General features: G+C 36.9%; 1 protein-coding gene across 2 annotated transcripts in view; it reads left to right on the plus strand.

Annotated features, from left to right (window-relative positions):
• Positions 1–17,341, plus strand: part of LOC134847531 (probable phospholipid-transporting ATPase IM) — a 53,533-nt gene that overhangs the window by 14,943 nt on the left and 21,249 nt on the right. For both annotated transcript variants that reach the window (XM_063864587.1, XM_063864588.1), the window contains exons 10-18: positions 645–856; positions 1,351–1,495; positions 1,916–2,047; positions 2,733–2,860; positions 2,988–3,061; positions 3,338–3,579; positions 4,093–4,251; positions 4,508–4,605; positions 4,943–5,136. In XM_063864587.1, coding sequence (XP_063720657.1) covers positions 645–856; positions 1,351–1,495; positions 1,916–2,047; positions 2,733–2,860; positions 2,988–3,061; positions 3,338–3,579; positions 4,093–4,251; positions 4,508–4,605; positions 4,943–5,136 — 1,384 coding nt within the window. The remainder of the gene's footprint in view (positions 1–644; positions 857–1,350; positions 1,496–1,915; positions 2,048–2,732; positions 2,861–2,987; positions 3,062–3,337; positions 3,580–4,092; positions 4,252–4,507; positions 4,606–4,942; positions 5,137–17,341) is intronic.

The raw sequence follows: 17,341 nt of genomic DNA on the forward strand, positions 1-17,341 counted from the left end.
AAATTCAAAAGCTTAGAACTTTTCAAAAAAACAAGTCAGTATTTATTTTTTGTTTACAGGCGTTCATGATTTTTTTTCAACTGTCTGTTGGCTTTATTTTACAACAAAATTTGTCCGGTAAATGTTTGATACTGTTCTGATACAAATCTGAGTGATTTTGATTTTAAAAAAATTCTGTTTAATTTTCCTTGAAACTGAAATTTCTTGGTGTTCAAAATTCACCCTTTTTTATAGGCCGGTTGACCAAATTGATTTTCTGAGCTCTCTGAAATCACTATAAAAACCATATTTCGACCAGATGTTTTGCGCCGCAGGCAAATCATTCAAAAAAACTGGCCAGAAAAAGCGTTGTTTGGCACATTTTGGAAAGTTTTGACCAAAAAAATTCGTGTTTTCGGCGCACGATCCCTCAAAATTAGTCTATATTGGCGCAACAGGCTCCTTTTGACAAATCTTAGGGTCAGTCAGCCAAAAAAAGGGTTTTCTCACAATAGTACAAAGGGATCCTTTGAGTCGGCAGGTGGTCGAATCCCTAAGGGGGCACGTCCGCCCCCTGTCCCCCCTGCCAGGGATTATATAAATATTATAATTTTTATGATGATTATTATGATTATTATAATTACTGTTGTTTGTATGATTTGCAGATCTTCGCCTTCCTGTTCCTGCTCTGTCTGATAGCGAGTGGGTGTGCCGCCCTGTGGGAGCAGAATGTGGGTCAGAGTAGTGGCGCCTACTTAGCCCCAGTGGTGATCATGGACAGAGTCTACAATGTACACCCGGCTGCTTACATGGGACTCTCATTCATAGCTTACGTCATACTCCTCAATACTGTCGTGCCTATCTCACTTTATGTAACGTGAGTATCAATGTTCTATGGAATCATTAGGGGTTGTTGTAAGATTGCATTAACATTTTATTAGGAGATGAAGTGTTTGAAATTGTTTTTCGGGATCAACTAAGCGTGCAACTGTCGTTACTATTTTTTATATGTTACGTAAGTTTGAGCGTCTTGGATGTCTAAATTTGAGTCATGCTGAAAGTTTTCTTTTTTGAATTCTTAAGACTTTTGGTTTGCTTTGACTGTAAACTAGAAGTTTCAATCTAAAAACTACTTAACTAAAACAATTTAATCTTATTAAAAACATCTTTTTCCGATTAAAAAAAAATTTCACCATTTCTCAAGAACTAATTTCAATAGTTTTTGTAAGATAATGTGATTGTCTTCAGCTCTGTGACAAATATAGATAACGGCTCGCTTGGTTTCTTTTACTCCTGCCAATTTTATCTCGAACGAACCCTTAATTTTGACATTGTCTAGATGATTAGTCTTTTTCAATTCCAATGTTCTAGAGTGGAGGTTATCAGACTGGGTCTGAGTCTGTTCATAGACTGGGACCAGAAGATGTGGTACTACGAGGCAGGATCCACCGCCTCCTCTGGGGGACCCAGGAAGGCCAAGGCACGCACCACCACACTCAACGAGGAGCTAGGACAGGTACATGTCAACTTTAAAATGAAGAAATACTGCATGCTTTCAAGTCATTAATTTAAAACCCGGGTCGGTCAATTTTTTTCATGTTTTGGTTAGAATTAGCTGCAAACTGCGGACTAAATTGCGACTGTAATTATCAAATGTGTTTGCATTCGGCTGATTTTCTGAGCTTCTCGATGTTTTTGGGGATCTGGAAAAAAATCTGGAATCGAAAGGAGCTTTACACCATATATCATTACTTCAAGAATTTAACTAAAAGCATTGGCATCTAGAAAGAATTCAACGGAACATCGATTCATACAGTTCATAATTATGACTTTTGCGGAACGTGTTAAGTGTCGTTATACTGTAATTGGTAACTTTCTCCCCACGTTTTGAGCCAGGGAGATTGTGTTTAGGTCGTGTTTGTATTCTGTTGTCTAGGTGAAGTATGTGTTCTCTGACAAGACGGGCACTCTGACCCAGAACAAGATGGTGTTCAAGATGTGTTCTGTGGGTGGCAGTGTCTTCGGACAGAGTCCACACCTTCAACAGTCAGACACGGAGTTCACTAAGGTCCACTTAACAATTGCGCTCAAAACTCTATTTTCATCTTTTTGTAGCCAACTCCACTATCTTAAAAATGTAGGGGAAAATTTGTACGCTACTAATACTGGTGAAATTCTCCGCAATTTTTTTCCGTTTCAATTTTTGCCCTATCTTAACATTCTTAGAAAATTGCGTTTGAAATCTCAAATGTTGTTCGTTTTGTCCGGTTAATTTAACTCAGTACTATAGAAATTGATCACGTTTTTTGTGACCTTCACTTTTTGCTGTTCGATAGTGGAGTTATGTGGTAAAAGTTTTGTAGTGACCCAATTTTGTGGTAAAATTTTGGTTAAGAATTTCGGGAAAAAATTGCACCATAAAAATGAAAGTGTTATTTGGTTATCAGGTTTCCCAGCGAAATAGAAATTTTACCTATTAATCTAGTATTCTCAAATTGGGTTAACTAATCAAAAAAGTGTCAACCATAAATTATTTTAGGAATTCAAAGAGCTTTATTTCCATCTCTTTTTTCTTTGAAATTCAAAAGTTGAGATTTTTTCTAAAAGTAAGTCAGTATTTACAATTGCTTACTTGCATTCAGTTACTTTATTCCAACTGTCTGTCGGCTATCTTTTGAGTTGAAAATTTGCTTTCCTGGTTAAAGTTTTCACAGCCTATTTTTGCATTTTCCTTATTGACCACGTCGTTCTAGGTAGAGTACATAGACGATGAGTCTCGACTGACCAGTTCAGTGGGCACGAGTACTAACCAATCACAGCTGAGCAGTTTATGTCTGCCAGAACACAGATTCCAGCAGAAGAGCGAGGACACCGACTTCAGGTATGTATAAATATCCCCCTCAAATCACGTGGACAAAACTAAACCGATTAACTCTCATATTTGTGTTTTTTCATACAACTGTTTTGAAATTTTATAAACAAAATGTTTGAATTATAATTTTGTTCAGATGGAGAGACAGATCTCTGGCTAGTAAAATTGAGTCAGAAGACGAAGTAGTCAAGGAGTTCTTCACTTCACTAGGTATGCAACATGCAACAACATTGAGATAATGTCAAGGTCAATCAGATATTTATTGACAGTTGAAGAATTAGTGTTTCATCCAATTTGGAATTGCACTTGATAAAATATTTTAATATTTCATAGTTCAAAATTGACCGTTGACTTTTTATGGGCATTCTCAAAAAGTTTTGAGCAAAACATCTATTTATAGATGAGGTTAGTTCAAATCATACATTTTAAAATAAAATAATCAATGCGTTTATTTGAAAATCACGGCAATTTCTGCATTTGTTTCAGCCCTATGCCACACAGTGCTACCGGAAGCAGACACAGATTCAGACCAGAAGATCATCCCTGGATCCCTCAAGTACCAGGCACAGAGTCCGGATGAGGCAGCCCTGCTGACTGCTGCCAGGGCATTTGGGTTCACCTTCACCGCCCGCACTCCCGAAGAGATGGAAGTGTGTGTGAAGGACGAAGTGGAGTTCTACCAACTGCTGGCTTTTGTGGACTTCAACAACGACCGGAAGAGGATGTCGGTGTGTGGATGTCATCATGCTTTAAAATTAGAACACACTTTCAGTGCTTTCGTCATTGATTCAACTATTACTCCCCTGTTCAACCAATAGTGGTTTCTATGTTTTCATTCCGAATCAATCTTCGATTCATTAGAAATTAAGTGTAACTCCAGCGTTTTTTGGACTGTGAGTAATTTTGCAAAGCAGTTAAATTTCAAAAGGGCCAGATCAAATTTCAAGTAAATGAAGTGATAATTTTTTTGAAAATTCTTTTAGTTTTCTCACATTTAATTTAAAAACGAAGGTGCATTCTCTTTATCGACATGTTTAAAAATTTGTCTCTGGAAATCCAGGAACAAACAGACACAAAAATAAGCGCCTGTCCACTGCAGAGTTTCGCCTCGTAATGATTTGCATGGTTTGACACAAGAAGTAAATCATATTTGTCAGCCACTAATTTTGAAAATCACGGTTCTAAATGTCGCTCTGGTCTATTAACTTCTACTGATTCAAAAGATGGAAACTTTTATTCAGGTAGTTGTGCGTGGTCCCTTCAAACCAGATGAGGATGTAGAGAAGGAGCAGAAGAATAAAGCAATCACACTGTACTGCAAAGGAGCGGACAACCTCATCTTCGACAGACTAGCCCCTGGACAACAGTTCCTCAAGGACCTCACAGACAAACATCTGGAGGTGAGAAGCCGACATAAGTAACTCGTATAATCTACAGCCGTCATTTTTTCAAATTGAAGCCACCACTTTCAAGCATCAAGCAAAATGGAGTAATCGCAACAGCCGGGAAACCAAATTTATTCATAGCTAAATATTGAAAAAGGCATCTGGAAGGAACTGTTAAGCATCACTAGTGGATCTAAGATTTTGAAGGATTTAAGATTTTGAAGAAATTCTAAGCTGTGGCTGAGTTTAAGTGAAGGTGGCGTTGTTTCAGATGTTTGCGAGTGAGGGTCTGCGTACTCTGGTGGTTGCTAAGAAACCCATTGAGCACAAGTTCCTGGAGGACTGGCTAAAGAGATACGACAGGGCCAAGTAAGCATTCGAACAAACTAGGAATTAATAGAGACATTCAAATCGATGGATTTAAACTGTATTTAATCAAAGGTTAAACAAAGCAACTGTGCCTCGTTAAAGAGCTCATTGGGGTCGTTATTATTTTAGGAGTTAGTCAATTTTTGTGAACCTAAAAATAGTTATAATTATTTGTTTTTTTTTCTATTATAAAGGTTGAATAAATGTCGGGAGAGTGAAAAACGGCACATAAAATTCCGTATTGAACGAAAATATATTCTTGCGTTTAACCTCTTATTAAAAGACCTGGACAGTAGCTTTGAACAAAGAATTCACCTTTGCGCTCGATTACTTTCAGCAAGTCACCATACAACGACGATGCAATAGAGGAGTTGGAAGAAGAGTTGGAAGGAGGGATGGTGTTGTTGGGGGCCACTGCGATTGAGGATAAATTGCAGGACCACGTGGCAGAAACCATAGAAGCCATACATCAGGCACACATTAAACTATGGGTGCTCACAGGGGACAAACTGGAGACTGCTATGAACATAGGTAAGAGTTACTCACAAAGTTTAGATGAAAATCATTGTGTCGCAAAAAAAGTGTAATTGCCTTAAGTATCAATTTGAAAAAGTTTGAAACATAGCGGTGGAGGATTTTTTGGGTGGAAGGTTTGGGTGGGGGAGGTTGCAAAATTGACTTTTGAGTTTATGTCCGGGGTGGCTCACTCATAGAGTAACTTCAGAAAAAGTACACCGTCGGTTCGTCATCTTATTTTCGGCCCAATAGATTCGTGCAACTTCTTAGTCTAATACCAATCTTAATTTTACTCTTTTATCTCCTAGCCTCATTGCGAGGCTAGATATCAGGAACTGTTCTGAAGAAGAGCAACTGTTTGCTAAGATAAAATTATTCTGTTCTGGCTGAAACTATTTATAGTTACAGCCTTACAAATTATTGTAAGTGTTAGTTATGGATCATGATTGGTTAGTTCTAAGTATTTTAGAGAAATAGTTTATCAAGAATATAATAAGATAAAATAAAAACTTGCTTTGAACTGGTTCCACTTTCTCTGAACTTTGTCTTCGGGTGTGTTTTAGTTTTAGTTTTTATTTTCGCCGTAAAATCAGGTACTACAATCAAATCATCGGAATATCCTGTTAAAGCTTTTTTTACTAGTGATTTGAATGATAGTACAAAAACTTTAAAAAATCATACCGGTGTCGGTTTCCGGCGAGTAAAACGAGCAAGTAGGCCTGATATATAATAGGCTAATAACAGTCTAAGCATTTTATCTAAAGCCTAAAATTTTTAGTTTTACTCCAGTAAGAATACGTTTTGAGCTTCTTAGTGTTTTCTATAGATTTTTTGTTGAAATTTGATAAAATGTTCCTTTGTTACGGTTAATTCTACTTAGTTACAAATATGATATGTTTAAAAAGTGAATTAATCTCTAAGTTAAAACATTAAAAAAGTGAACGGTCATTCTCTCCGTCGGAGAGAATGAAGATAACAAGGTCAATCAAGATTAACCAGTTAAGATACTTTAAAGTAATTAGTGAAATAAAACAAATGGTAAGAATCACAACATTCCCCTTAGTGGGCAAAAAATTAAAGTACTAAGCGCCATGATACCTAACATGTTATCTAACCCTTTTTCTCCCTCTCGAGAAGTCCGACAAAATGAAAATTTAAATACTGCACGGTGAAACAAAATGTAATTTTAGTGCTCCGAAGGAATTACTGGATTAGACAGGATAATAAAATTCCTAAATCCGGCGGATTGTAATCCGTAGATACAGCTAGGTAAGCTCTAATTGCACTTAAACGAAATAGTACTACAAATTAAATGGCTAAATGCGAGTTTTAAAGTTTGATTGAGTTTAGCTGTCCCCTTCCATGAATTTTTCTAGCTCGGCGTTGAAAATTTCACTATCTAAGTCGATGTAATTTTCAAAGCAGTTCACGGCATCTCTCAGAGAATCGTCGGTAGAGGCGATGGAGAATTGATCGGGAGATTGGGTGTATGCTAGATCCGGTGTACTGTCTTCCGGTAATGTGTTTGTCTGATTATCCAAGGGATTCTCTCTGAATGTTTGTGTGTGGGGGGGGGGGGGGGTGCTCGAGTTGTCATCCTCGTCCAGAGATATAGGGTTAGTAGCGGAGCCTGGTTGGTTTTCTAACTCATCTATAATATCTATGTAATATCGCTTACCATAGAATTGTGGGGGGCCAACATTTCGACTTGAACGTCGTAAAATAAGTTCGTTACCGGTTGTAGTAGTTTCCTTAGGATGTCTTTCCTCGCTGGTTCCAATTTCATCGGAGGAGTCCTCTATCTCGAAAACTGGGAAATCGACCGGTTTTTCTCCTACCAATGGTTTTGTCAAATCCGAAGGAATGTTTGGGGTCTCCGTTGTCGTAGCCGTAGAAGGTTCGTCAGGTGGGTGTGAGGTAGTTTGAGGTGCTGGTTTTATACTAATTGGGCATTCCGCTGTGTCTGAGAGTTCAGGTTGATCGTCTAAAATCTCAGGTTTTATATTAGTTTGATATGTTTTAGGGTCTAAAGATGAGGTAGGTTCTTTGTTAAAATTGACGTTATCTGAAATGAAGCGTTTTCTTATCATTTCTCTACATGGAAAACCTCCCGCAATCCATTCCCAATCGCTAATGTCCGACGTATCCGACGGAATGAACATGGATTCGTCACCTGCTAAATATCCAGTATTTGACGTCGAGGCTTTATTTCGGTTCTTCTTCGATTTGTTGGATTTTGAAGGCTGGTTCGTTCCTCTAGATCTGGTGGTGACCGGGGTGAACGACTCTGTGTGTCTTCCTGTCTTAGTGTCTGGTTTCCGCGTCTGTTGTGTCTTCGGTTTGTAAGACTTTCTTGGACCTACTTGTAAATCACCGTTAGAGAAAAAAGGAAAGGAGATATTTCCTTTGAATGAACGAATTGTAGAGGATTTAGACTTTGGAATGGCGATGTCCGACTTTCTAATAATTTTTCCGTCGGATAATTCAACCGTGGATTTTGTTGAGTTTATTATTTTCTGGCCTAGTTGTTTATAGAAGGGGTTTCCGTTTTTACTTCCGTTAGTTTTCCGTAGTAATTTACCTTTAAACGGACTATTTAAGGGCACTCGGGATGATGGAGGTTTTGAAGTAGTAGGAAGGTCTGAATCGTAGCCTTTCTCCAATGGTGACTGGTTCTTTTTCGGTATGAGGGAGTCTTTGTATCCGTCCTCTATCCGATCGTCAGCGTTCCAGTCGAGGGCCTTTTCTCTGCTTACGATCGACTTCCCTTTGTCTAAAAATCCACCGGATAAATTATTAGATGCCAATTGCTTCCAGATCGTGTTCGGTTTTCTATTAAAGTGTATTTCGAACGGTGAGCATTTAATTTTAGATTGGAAGGAAGATCGTAGATTCCAAATGATTTTCGAAATGGCGGTTTGTAATGTAGGTTTTTGTTGATCCAATGACATTGCTAATAATTTTTCTTTTTACAGTATGAACAAGTTTTTCTACAAGACCGTTAGAACGATGGTCTCCAACTGTACAAAATATTAGTTTGATATTAAGAGAATTGCAAAATAATTTAAAATCCTGACTAGTAAAGCAGGATGCGTGGTCGACCCGAATAGATTTTGGAATCCCATGGAGATAGAAATAATCTTGAAGAAATTCGATTACTGTGTTTGATGACGTTGAAGATGTAATTTTTGCTGAAGGGAATTTTGAAAAACGGTCTATACACAATAAGATGTATTTATTGTTTCCCCAGTTGTTATCTAGTGGGCCGGCAAAATCAAGATTTATTTCCTCATTAGGTTCGGATAAGGTTGGAAGTTCGCTAATTTGTGTAGTTGGTATGATGCTTTTTATGTTCTTACCGGTTTGAGTGCATTGTGTGCAATTAATCCCGTGGAAGTAAATTTGTCGATATATGTGTGGCCACCAAATGTATTGTGCCAAGTATTTCATGCCAAATTGGCCAGGGTGAGATTCATGTAAGGTTTTTAAAACGGCGTTTCTAAGTGTAAACGGAATAACCAATTTTCCATCCATATATAATAGTCCGTCGAATTCATGAAGGTCTTTCGAAAATTGGTGTAAGTAACGGGAATTTGAGTTGATGTTATCTACTTTTTTCTGTAAAGCTTTCACAATTGGGTTTAACAATTCATCATCTTCCGTTAATAAAGCGACCAATTTTGCATTGAATAATGTATTTAAATCCAAAGGTCTTTCAGGTAACTTGAGGTTTTCTCGGAATTTAGTTACTAACTTCTTGTGTTCTGAGGAAATTTGAAAATCGATAGAGACCTGTATCCCAGAAGTGGAAGGATGTACTACAATTTGGTTATTTGACATATTTACACTATTTATAAGTTTGAGATCCGAAGGATTACTAATTAGGCTACTGTTAAGAATTAAAAAATAGATAAAGGCTGAATTTGATAGAGAAATTTTAGTAAAATCAGTGTTTGAGAAATCCGAAGGAATACATTTAGAGTTACAAAGTTCTGTTCTATAGTGTTTTTGATTGCAGATTGAAATGGAAGAGTTGACGAAATTCAATGCTGTAATTATTACGTGATTTCGTAATTTCGTGTAATGGGAATTTTCCGAAATCGAATTAATTGAATTACGTAATGGATTTTCATTATCCAAAGGATTGAGTGCATTATATATTTTTTTGGTAGTAGCAACTACAAATTCTTCGTCGTAATGTGATGAGGGAATTGCTTTACCCGAAGGAGTTCTTGAAATTAAGTCTGTAAAACCCATATCTTTTTCCGCTAAATGTTTGATAGTAAAATTGAATGGTAGGAGACGATCTACCAAACTTGTCAATCGGCTTTGGTATGTTTTGTTTCCGTGATTTGGTGACAAAGCGGAAAGGAGAGCTTTGTGGTCGGTGATAATTTCAAATTCAGAGCCGTAGAGATAATTTTTGAAATGTTCGACCGCCCATACGACTCCTAATAGCTCTAATTCGTTTGTTGAATATTTGGATTCATGGGGATTTGAAAATCTTGAAGCAAATGACACTGTTTTCCAAACCTTCTCATGAAGTTGTTCAAGAGATGCACCCAACCCATTATGTGAAGCATCTGTTTTTACTCTCGTGGGCTTTTTTACGTCGAAATGAGTGTTTTCAGTAAGATTTACTATTTCTGATTTTATCTTGACAAAAGCTTTTGAGTGATCTTCATTCCAAAGGAAAATTGACTTCTTGTTTAAAAGAGGTCTAAGCGGGCTTCCGAGGGATGCTAAATTTGGTACAAATTTAATGTACTGATTAGTTGACCCAAAGAATGATCTTAGTTCTTTTAGATTCTTTGGGATTGGAATATCTTTAATTGCTTTGGTTTTATCGAATAGTGGGTCGATTCCGGATTTCGATATTTTAAAACCGAGCCATTCGATTTCTTTTTGGAAGAATTTGCACTTCGACCATTTAACTGCGAAATTGTAAGTGTCTAACGTTGATAAAATTTTATAAACGATTTTCTTGTGATCGTTAAAACTTCCTTTGGAAGCGACTAATATGTCGTCGAGGTAACAATTTGTAAAAGGAATGTTTCCCAAAGTTGAGTCCATGACTCTCTGAAACTCGTTTGGCATATCGCCGAGTCCGTAAAAACCCGTTAAAAATTGATAAGTGCCTGTTATATCTCCGCCGACTAGACTAAAATTGCATTGGCTGCTAGTAAAATTGTCCAGCGCGAGTTGACTATATGCGTTCTTTAGGTCTAGGTTTGTAAACCATACTTCTCCGACGGAATTGTTTGAAATTTGAGCCGCTACGTTATCAACTAATTCGTGTATATTAGGCATCTGATATTTGTTCTTGTAGATTTGTTTGTTGATAAATTTTGAATCTAGGGCTAGCTTTATCGATTTGTCTTTTTTACAAGTAATAACTATCGGACTAATAAATCTGTCCTCGTCACAATTTTCTTATTTTTTGATGTGTCCTTCGGATTTAAGCCTGTATAATTCTGTTTTTACTGAATCCAGTAAGTGTAAAGGGACCCTCCTACCTTTTAATTGAATTGTCTTTAATGGTTCATGAAAGTGTGTAATTTTTGTTTGATTTTTTATTTTTCCAATCCGAAGGAATAGTTGTTTGAAGGTTTTTTCAATCATTTCTATTTCATTATCTATGTCAAGTGAGGTAACTGAATTGATGGACTTACAGGTTCTCTTGTTGGTGAATGTTGCGTATTGTTTTTGTGAAACTTCGATTCCGACTTTTGGTAAATTGTCATTTCCCAAGATATTTCTTTCATGACCTTGAGTTAGGAAGAAGTGACATTCCTTGTGGGACCATCCATTTGAGAAAATTGGGACAATTACTTTTCCAGTGATATTTATTGCATTGTTCGTAAATCCACAATAGAGTTCCTTGGTAGCCTTATCCACTGGATATATTTTCACGTAGGGGTCTCGTAGTTTCAACTCGTGTAACACATTCTGTTTAAGGAAGCTTACAGGGCTTGCTGAATCCACCTGTATATTGAGAATTACTTGGTTTTCATTTCCTAAGCCGATATTTAGTAGTTTCTTCAGTTCCTTTCCTTGATCGTCGTAGATAGTTGTTACGTTTAATACAGAGTAATCATCGTTATCGCTATGTCCAGACTCTGACCATGCGTTGATTACTCCACAGCATTCTCTATTAGCGTGGTCAATATGTACGTCTGGTTGTTCCGAAGGATAATGATGATCTGTATTATTTACAATTTGACTATCCACAATATTTACATTTTTACGGCGTGATTTACAGAGTCTAGTAAAATGTCCTCGATATTTACAAGTCGTGCATGTTGTATCTTTGGCAGGGCAAACCGCTAGATGTCCTTTTGTAAAATTTCCGCCGCATTTCATACATGTGTTATTTCTTTCCAAGTTTAGGGTGGGTTCTCTTTTTACATTAAAATGATTAAAAGATTTGTTGGAACAATATCCGCTGGATTTAAAAGTATTCGTCACCTTGATGTGGTTTGTAATTCCTTTTTCGTCAATCAGGGCTACGTTTAAGGCTTCTAGTGGTGGTAAGGTTTCCGTGAGGAGTTTCCGTTGGATATCTGAATTCTTCATGTTATTAATAAAAATATCTCTAATCCATTCATCTTCTCCAGTGGGAATGTTACATCGTTTTGCCATTTCTGCCAGTGCCCCCCAGAATTGTTCTAATGATTCTCTGTCCCTCTGTTTTCTGTTTAGGAGTTTGTGTCTTTCGAAGGTTATGTTTGTTTTTCTCACAAAACCTGTGGACAAATTTTCCCAAAATTCTTTGAAAGAAATTTGTAGAACTTTGACTCTCGTGAACGTTTGGCCGAATATTTTCTTTCCTTCGTTTCCGAGGGCTAGATAAAGTATGGATCTTAGTTTTTTGTCCGCCTCTTCCAGTCTCATGCCGTTGAATTTCTTGGTTTCTGACTTTATTGAGGCCATTTCTTCATCATCGAATCTCTTTTGTTCTTGAATATTCCTCTCGATGCGTGATGTTTTTTGAGCGTCGGATTCGTTTTCCGGCCGATTTTCCAATGTTGGGGGAGGTGGGTGATATCGTTCCGTTGGATTCAAAAGATTTTCGATGTCGATATTCTCTTTCGCGATTATTGCTAGCTGGAATAGATCGCTCCACTCTTCCCAAGGAATTGGTGGGTCCACTGTGTGGTTTTGCCAAAATGAAGGTATACCTCTCACGTTTGATTCGATCCTGCTGGCTGCGCCATGATAAAATGTTCCTTTGTTACGGTTAATTCTACTTAGTTACAAATAAGATATGTTTAAAAAGTGAATTAATCTCTAAGTTAAAACATTAAAAAAGTGAACGGTCATTCTCTCCGTCGGAGAGAATGAAGATAACAAGGTCAATCAAGATTAACCAGTTAAGATACTTTAAAGTAATTAGTGAAATAAAACAAATGGTAAGAATCACAACACGGTTCTTCTTCGATTTGTTGGATTTTGAAGGCTGGTTCGTTCCTCTAGATCTGGTGGTGACCGGGGTGAACGACTCTGTGTGTCTTCCTGTCTTAGTGTCTGGTTTCCGCGTCTGTTGTGTCTTCGGTTTGTAAGACTTTCTTGGACCTACTTGTAAATCACCGTTAGAGAAAAAAGGAAAGGAGATATTTCCTTTGAATGAACGAATTGTAGAGGATTTAGACTTTGGAATGGCGATGTCCGACTTTCTAATAATTTTTCCGTCGGATAATTCAACCGTGGATTTTGTTGAGTTTATTATTTTCTGGCCTAGTTGTTTATAGAAGGGGTTTCCGTTTTTACTTCCGTTAGTTTTCCGTAGTAATTTACCTTTAAACGGACTATTTAAGGGCACTCGGGATGATGGAGGTTTTGAAGTAGTAGGAAGGTCTGAATCGTAGCCTTTCTCCAATGGTGACTGGTTCTTTTTCGGTATGAGGGAGTCTTTGTATCCGTCCTCTATCCGATCGTCAGCGTTCCAGTCGAGGGCCTTTTCTCTGCTTACGATCGACTTCCCTTTGTCTAAAAATCCACCGGATAAATTATTAGATGCCAATTGCTTCCAGATCGTGTTCGGTTTTCTATTAAAGTGTATTTCGAACGGTGAGCATTTAATTTTAGATTGGAAGGAAGATCGTAGATTCCAAATGATTTTCGAAATGACGGTTTGTAATGTAGATTTTTGTTGATCCAATGACATTGCTAATAATTTTATTTTTACAGTATGAACAAGTTTTTCTACAAGACCGTTAGAACGATGGTCTCCAACTGTACAAAATATTAGTTTGATATTAAGAGAATTGCAAAATAATTTGAAAATCCTGACTAGTAAAGCAGGATGCGTGGTCGACCCGAATAGATTTTGGAATCCCATGGAGATAGAAATAATCTTGAAGAAATTCGATTACTGTGTTTGATGACGTTGAAGATGTAATTTTTGCTGAAGGGAATTTTGAAAAACGGTCTATACACAATAAGATGTATTTATTGTTTCCCCAGTTGTTATCTAGTGGGCCGGCAAAATCAAGATTTATTTCCTCATTAGGTTCGGATAAGGTCGGAAGTTCGCTAATTTGTGTAGTTGGTATGATGCTTTTTATATTCTTACCGGTTTGAGTGCATTGTGTGCAATTAATCCCGTGGAAGTAAATTTGTCGATATATGTGTGGCCACCAAATGTATTGTGCCAAGTATTTCATGCCGAATTGGCCAGGGTGAGATTCATGTAAGGTTTTTAAAACGGCGTTTCTAAGTGTAAACGGAATAACCAATTTTCCATCCATATATAATAGTCCGTCGGATTCATGAAGGTCTTTCGAAAATTGGTGTAAGTAACGGGAAATTGAGTTGATGTTATCTACTTTTTTCTGTAAAGCTTTCACAATTGGGTTTAACAATTCATCATCTTCCGTTAATAAAGCGACCAATTTTGCATTGAATAATGTATTTAAATCCAAAGGTCTTTCAGGTAACTTGAGGTTTTCTCGGAATTTAGTTACTAACTTCTTGTGTTCTGAGGAAATTTGAAAATCGATAGAGACCTGTATCCCGGAAGTGGAAGGATTTACTACAATTTGGTTATTTGACATATTTACACTATTTATAAGTTTGAGATCCGAAGGATTACTAATTAGGCTTTTGTTAAGAATTAAAAAATAGATAAAGGCTGAATTTGATAGAGAAATTTTAGTAAAATCAGTGTTTGAGAAATCCGAAGGAATACATTTAGAGTTACAAAGTTCTGTTCTATAGTGTTTTTGATTGCAGATTGAAATGGAAGAGTTGACGAAATTCAATGCTGTAATTATTACGTGATTTCGTAATTTCGTGTAATGGGAATTTTCCGAAATCGAATTAATTGAATTACGTAATGGATTTTCATTATCCAAAGGATTGAGTGCATTATATATTTTTTTGGTAGTAGCAACTACAAATTCTTCGTCGTAATGTGATGAGGGAATTGCTTTACCCGAAGGAGTTCTTGAAATTAAGTCTGTAAAACCCATATCTTTTCCCGCTAAATGTTTGATAGTAAAATTGAATGGTAGGAGACGATCTACCAAACTTGTCAATCGGCTTTGGTATGTTTTGTTTCCGTGATTTGGTGACAAAGCGGAAAGGAGAGCTTTGTGGTCGGTGATAATTTCAAATTCAGAGCCGTAGAGATAATTTTTGTAATGTTCGACCGCCCATACGACTCCTAATAGCTCTAATTCGTTTGTTGAATATTTGGATTCATGGGGATTTGAAAATCTTGAAGCAAATGACACTGTTTTCCAAACCTTCTCATGAAGTTGTTCAAGAGATGCACCCAACCCATTATGTGAAGCATCTGTTTTTACTCTCGTGGGCTTTTTTACGTCGAAATGAGTGTTTTCAGTAAGATTTACTATTTCTGATTTAATCTTGACAAAAGCTTTTGAGTGATCTTCATTCCAAAGGAAAATTGACTTCTTGTTTAAAAGAGGTCTAAGCGGGCTTCCGAGGGATGCTAAATTTGGTACAAATTTAATGTACTGATTAGTTGACCCAAAGAATGATCTTAGTTCTTTTAGATTCTTTGGGATTGGAATATCTTTAATTGCTTTGGTTTTATCGAATAGTGGGGCGATTCCGGATTTCGATATTTTAAAACCGAGCCATTCGATTTCTTTTTGGAAGAATTTGCACTTCGACCATTTAACTGCGAAATTGTAAGTGTCTAACGTTGATAAAATTTTATAAACGATTTTCTTGTGATCGTTAAAACTTCCTTTGGAAGCGACTAATATGTCGTCGAGGTAACAATTTGTAAAAGGAATGTTTCCCAAAGTTGAGTCCATGACTCTCTGAAACTCGTTTGGCATATCGCCGAGTCCGTAAAAACCCGTTAAAAATTGATAAGTGCCTGTTATATCTCCGCCGACTAGACTAAAATTGCATTGGCTGCTAGTAAAATTGTCCAGCGCGAGTTGACTATATGCGTTCTTTAGGTCTAAGTTTGTAAACCATACTTCTCCGACGGAATTGTTTGAAATTTGAGCCGCTACGTTATCAACTAATTCGTGTATATTAGGCATCTGATATTTGTTCTTGTAGATTTGTTTGTTGATAAATTTTGAATCTAGGGCTAGCTTTATTGATTTGTCTTTTTTACAAGTAATAACTATCGGACTAATAAATCTGTCCTCGTCACAATTTTCTAATTTTTTGATGTGTCCTTCTGATTTAAGCCTGTATAATTCTGTTTTTACTGAATCCAGTAAGTGTAAAGGGACCCTCCTGCCTTTTAATTGAATTGGCTTTAATGGTTCATGAAAGTGTGTAATTTTTGTTTGATTTTTTATTTTTCCAATCCGAAGGAATAGTTGTTTGAAGGTTTTTTCAATCATTTCTATTTCATTATCTATGTCAAGTGAGGTAACTGAATTGATGGACTTACAGGTTCTCTTGTTGGTGAATGTTGCGTATTGTTTTTGTGAAACTTCGATTCCGACTTTTGGTAAATTGTCATTTCCCAAGATATTTCTTTCATGACCTTGAGTTAGGAAGAAGTGACATTCCTTGTGGGACCATCCATTTGAGAAAATTGGGACAATTACTTTTCCAGTGATATTTATTGCATTGTTCGTAAATCCACAATAGAGTTCCTTGGTAGCCTTATCCACTGGATATATTTTCACGTAGGGGTCTCGTAGTTTCAACTCGTGTAACACATTCTGTTTAAGGAAGCTTACAGGGCTTGCTGAATCCACCTGTATATTGAGAATTACTTGGTTTTCATTTCCTAAGCCGATATTTAGTAGTTTCTTCAGTTCCTTTCCTTGATCGTCGTAGATAGTTGTTACGTTTAATACAGAGTAATCATCGTTATCACTATGTCCAGACTCTGACCATGCGTTGATTACTCCACAGCATTCTCTATTAGCGTGGTCAATATGTACGTCTGGTTGTTCCGAAGGATAATGATGATCTGTATTATTTACAATTTGACTATCCACAATATTTACATTTTTACGGCGTGATTTACAGAGTCTAGTAAAATGTCCTCGATATTTACAAGTCGTGCATGTTGTATCTTTGGCAGGGCAAACCGCTAGATGTCCTTTTGTAAAATTTCCGCCGCATTTCATACATGTGTTATTTCTTTCAATGTTTAGGGGTTCTCTTTTTACATTAAAATGATTAAAAGGTTTGTTGGAAGAATATCCGCTGGATTTAAAAGTATTCGTCATCTTGATGTGGTTTGTAATTCCTTTTTCGTCAATCAGGGCCACGTTTAAGGCTTCTAGTGGTGGTAAGGTTTCCGTGAGGAGTTTCCGTTGGATATCTGAATTCTTCATGTTATTAATAAAAATATCTCTAATCCATTCATCTTCTCCTGTGGGAATGTTACATCGTTTTGCCATTTCTTCCAGTGCCCCCCAAAATTGTTCTAATGATTCTCTGTCCCTCTGTTTTCTGTTTAGGAGTTTGTGTCTTTCGAAGGTTATGTTTGTTTTTCTCACAAAAGCTGTGGACAAATTTTCCCAAAATTCTTTGAAAGAAATTTGTAGAACTTTGACTCTCGTGAACTTTTGGCCGAATATTTTCTTTCCTTCGTTTCCGAGGGCTAGATAAAGTATGAATCTTAGTTTTTTGTCCGCCTCTTCCAGTCTCATGCCGTTGAATTTCTTGGTTTCTGACTTTATTGAGGCCATTTCTTCATCATCGAATCTCTTTTGTTCTTGAATATTCCTCTCGATGCGTGATGTTTTTTGAGCGTCGGATTCGT

The sequence above is a fragment of the Symsagittifera roscoffensis genome, chromosome 6 (genome assembly GCF_963678635.1).
Source record: "Symsagittifera roscoffensis chromosome 6, txSymRosc1.1, whole genome shotgun sequence".
Lineage (NCBI taxonomy): Eukaryota > Metazoa > Xenacoelomorpha > Acoela > Convolutidae > Symsagittifera > Symsagittifera roscoffensis.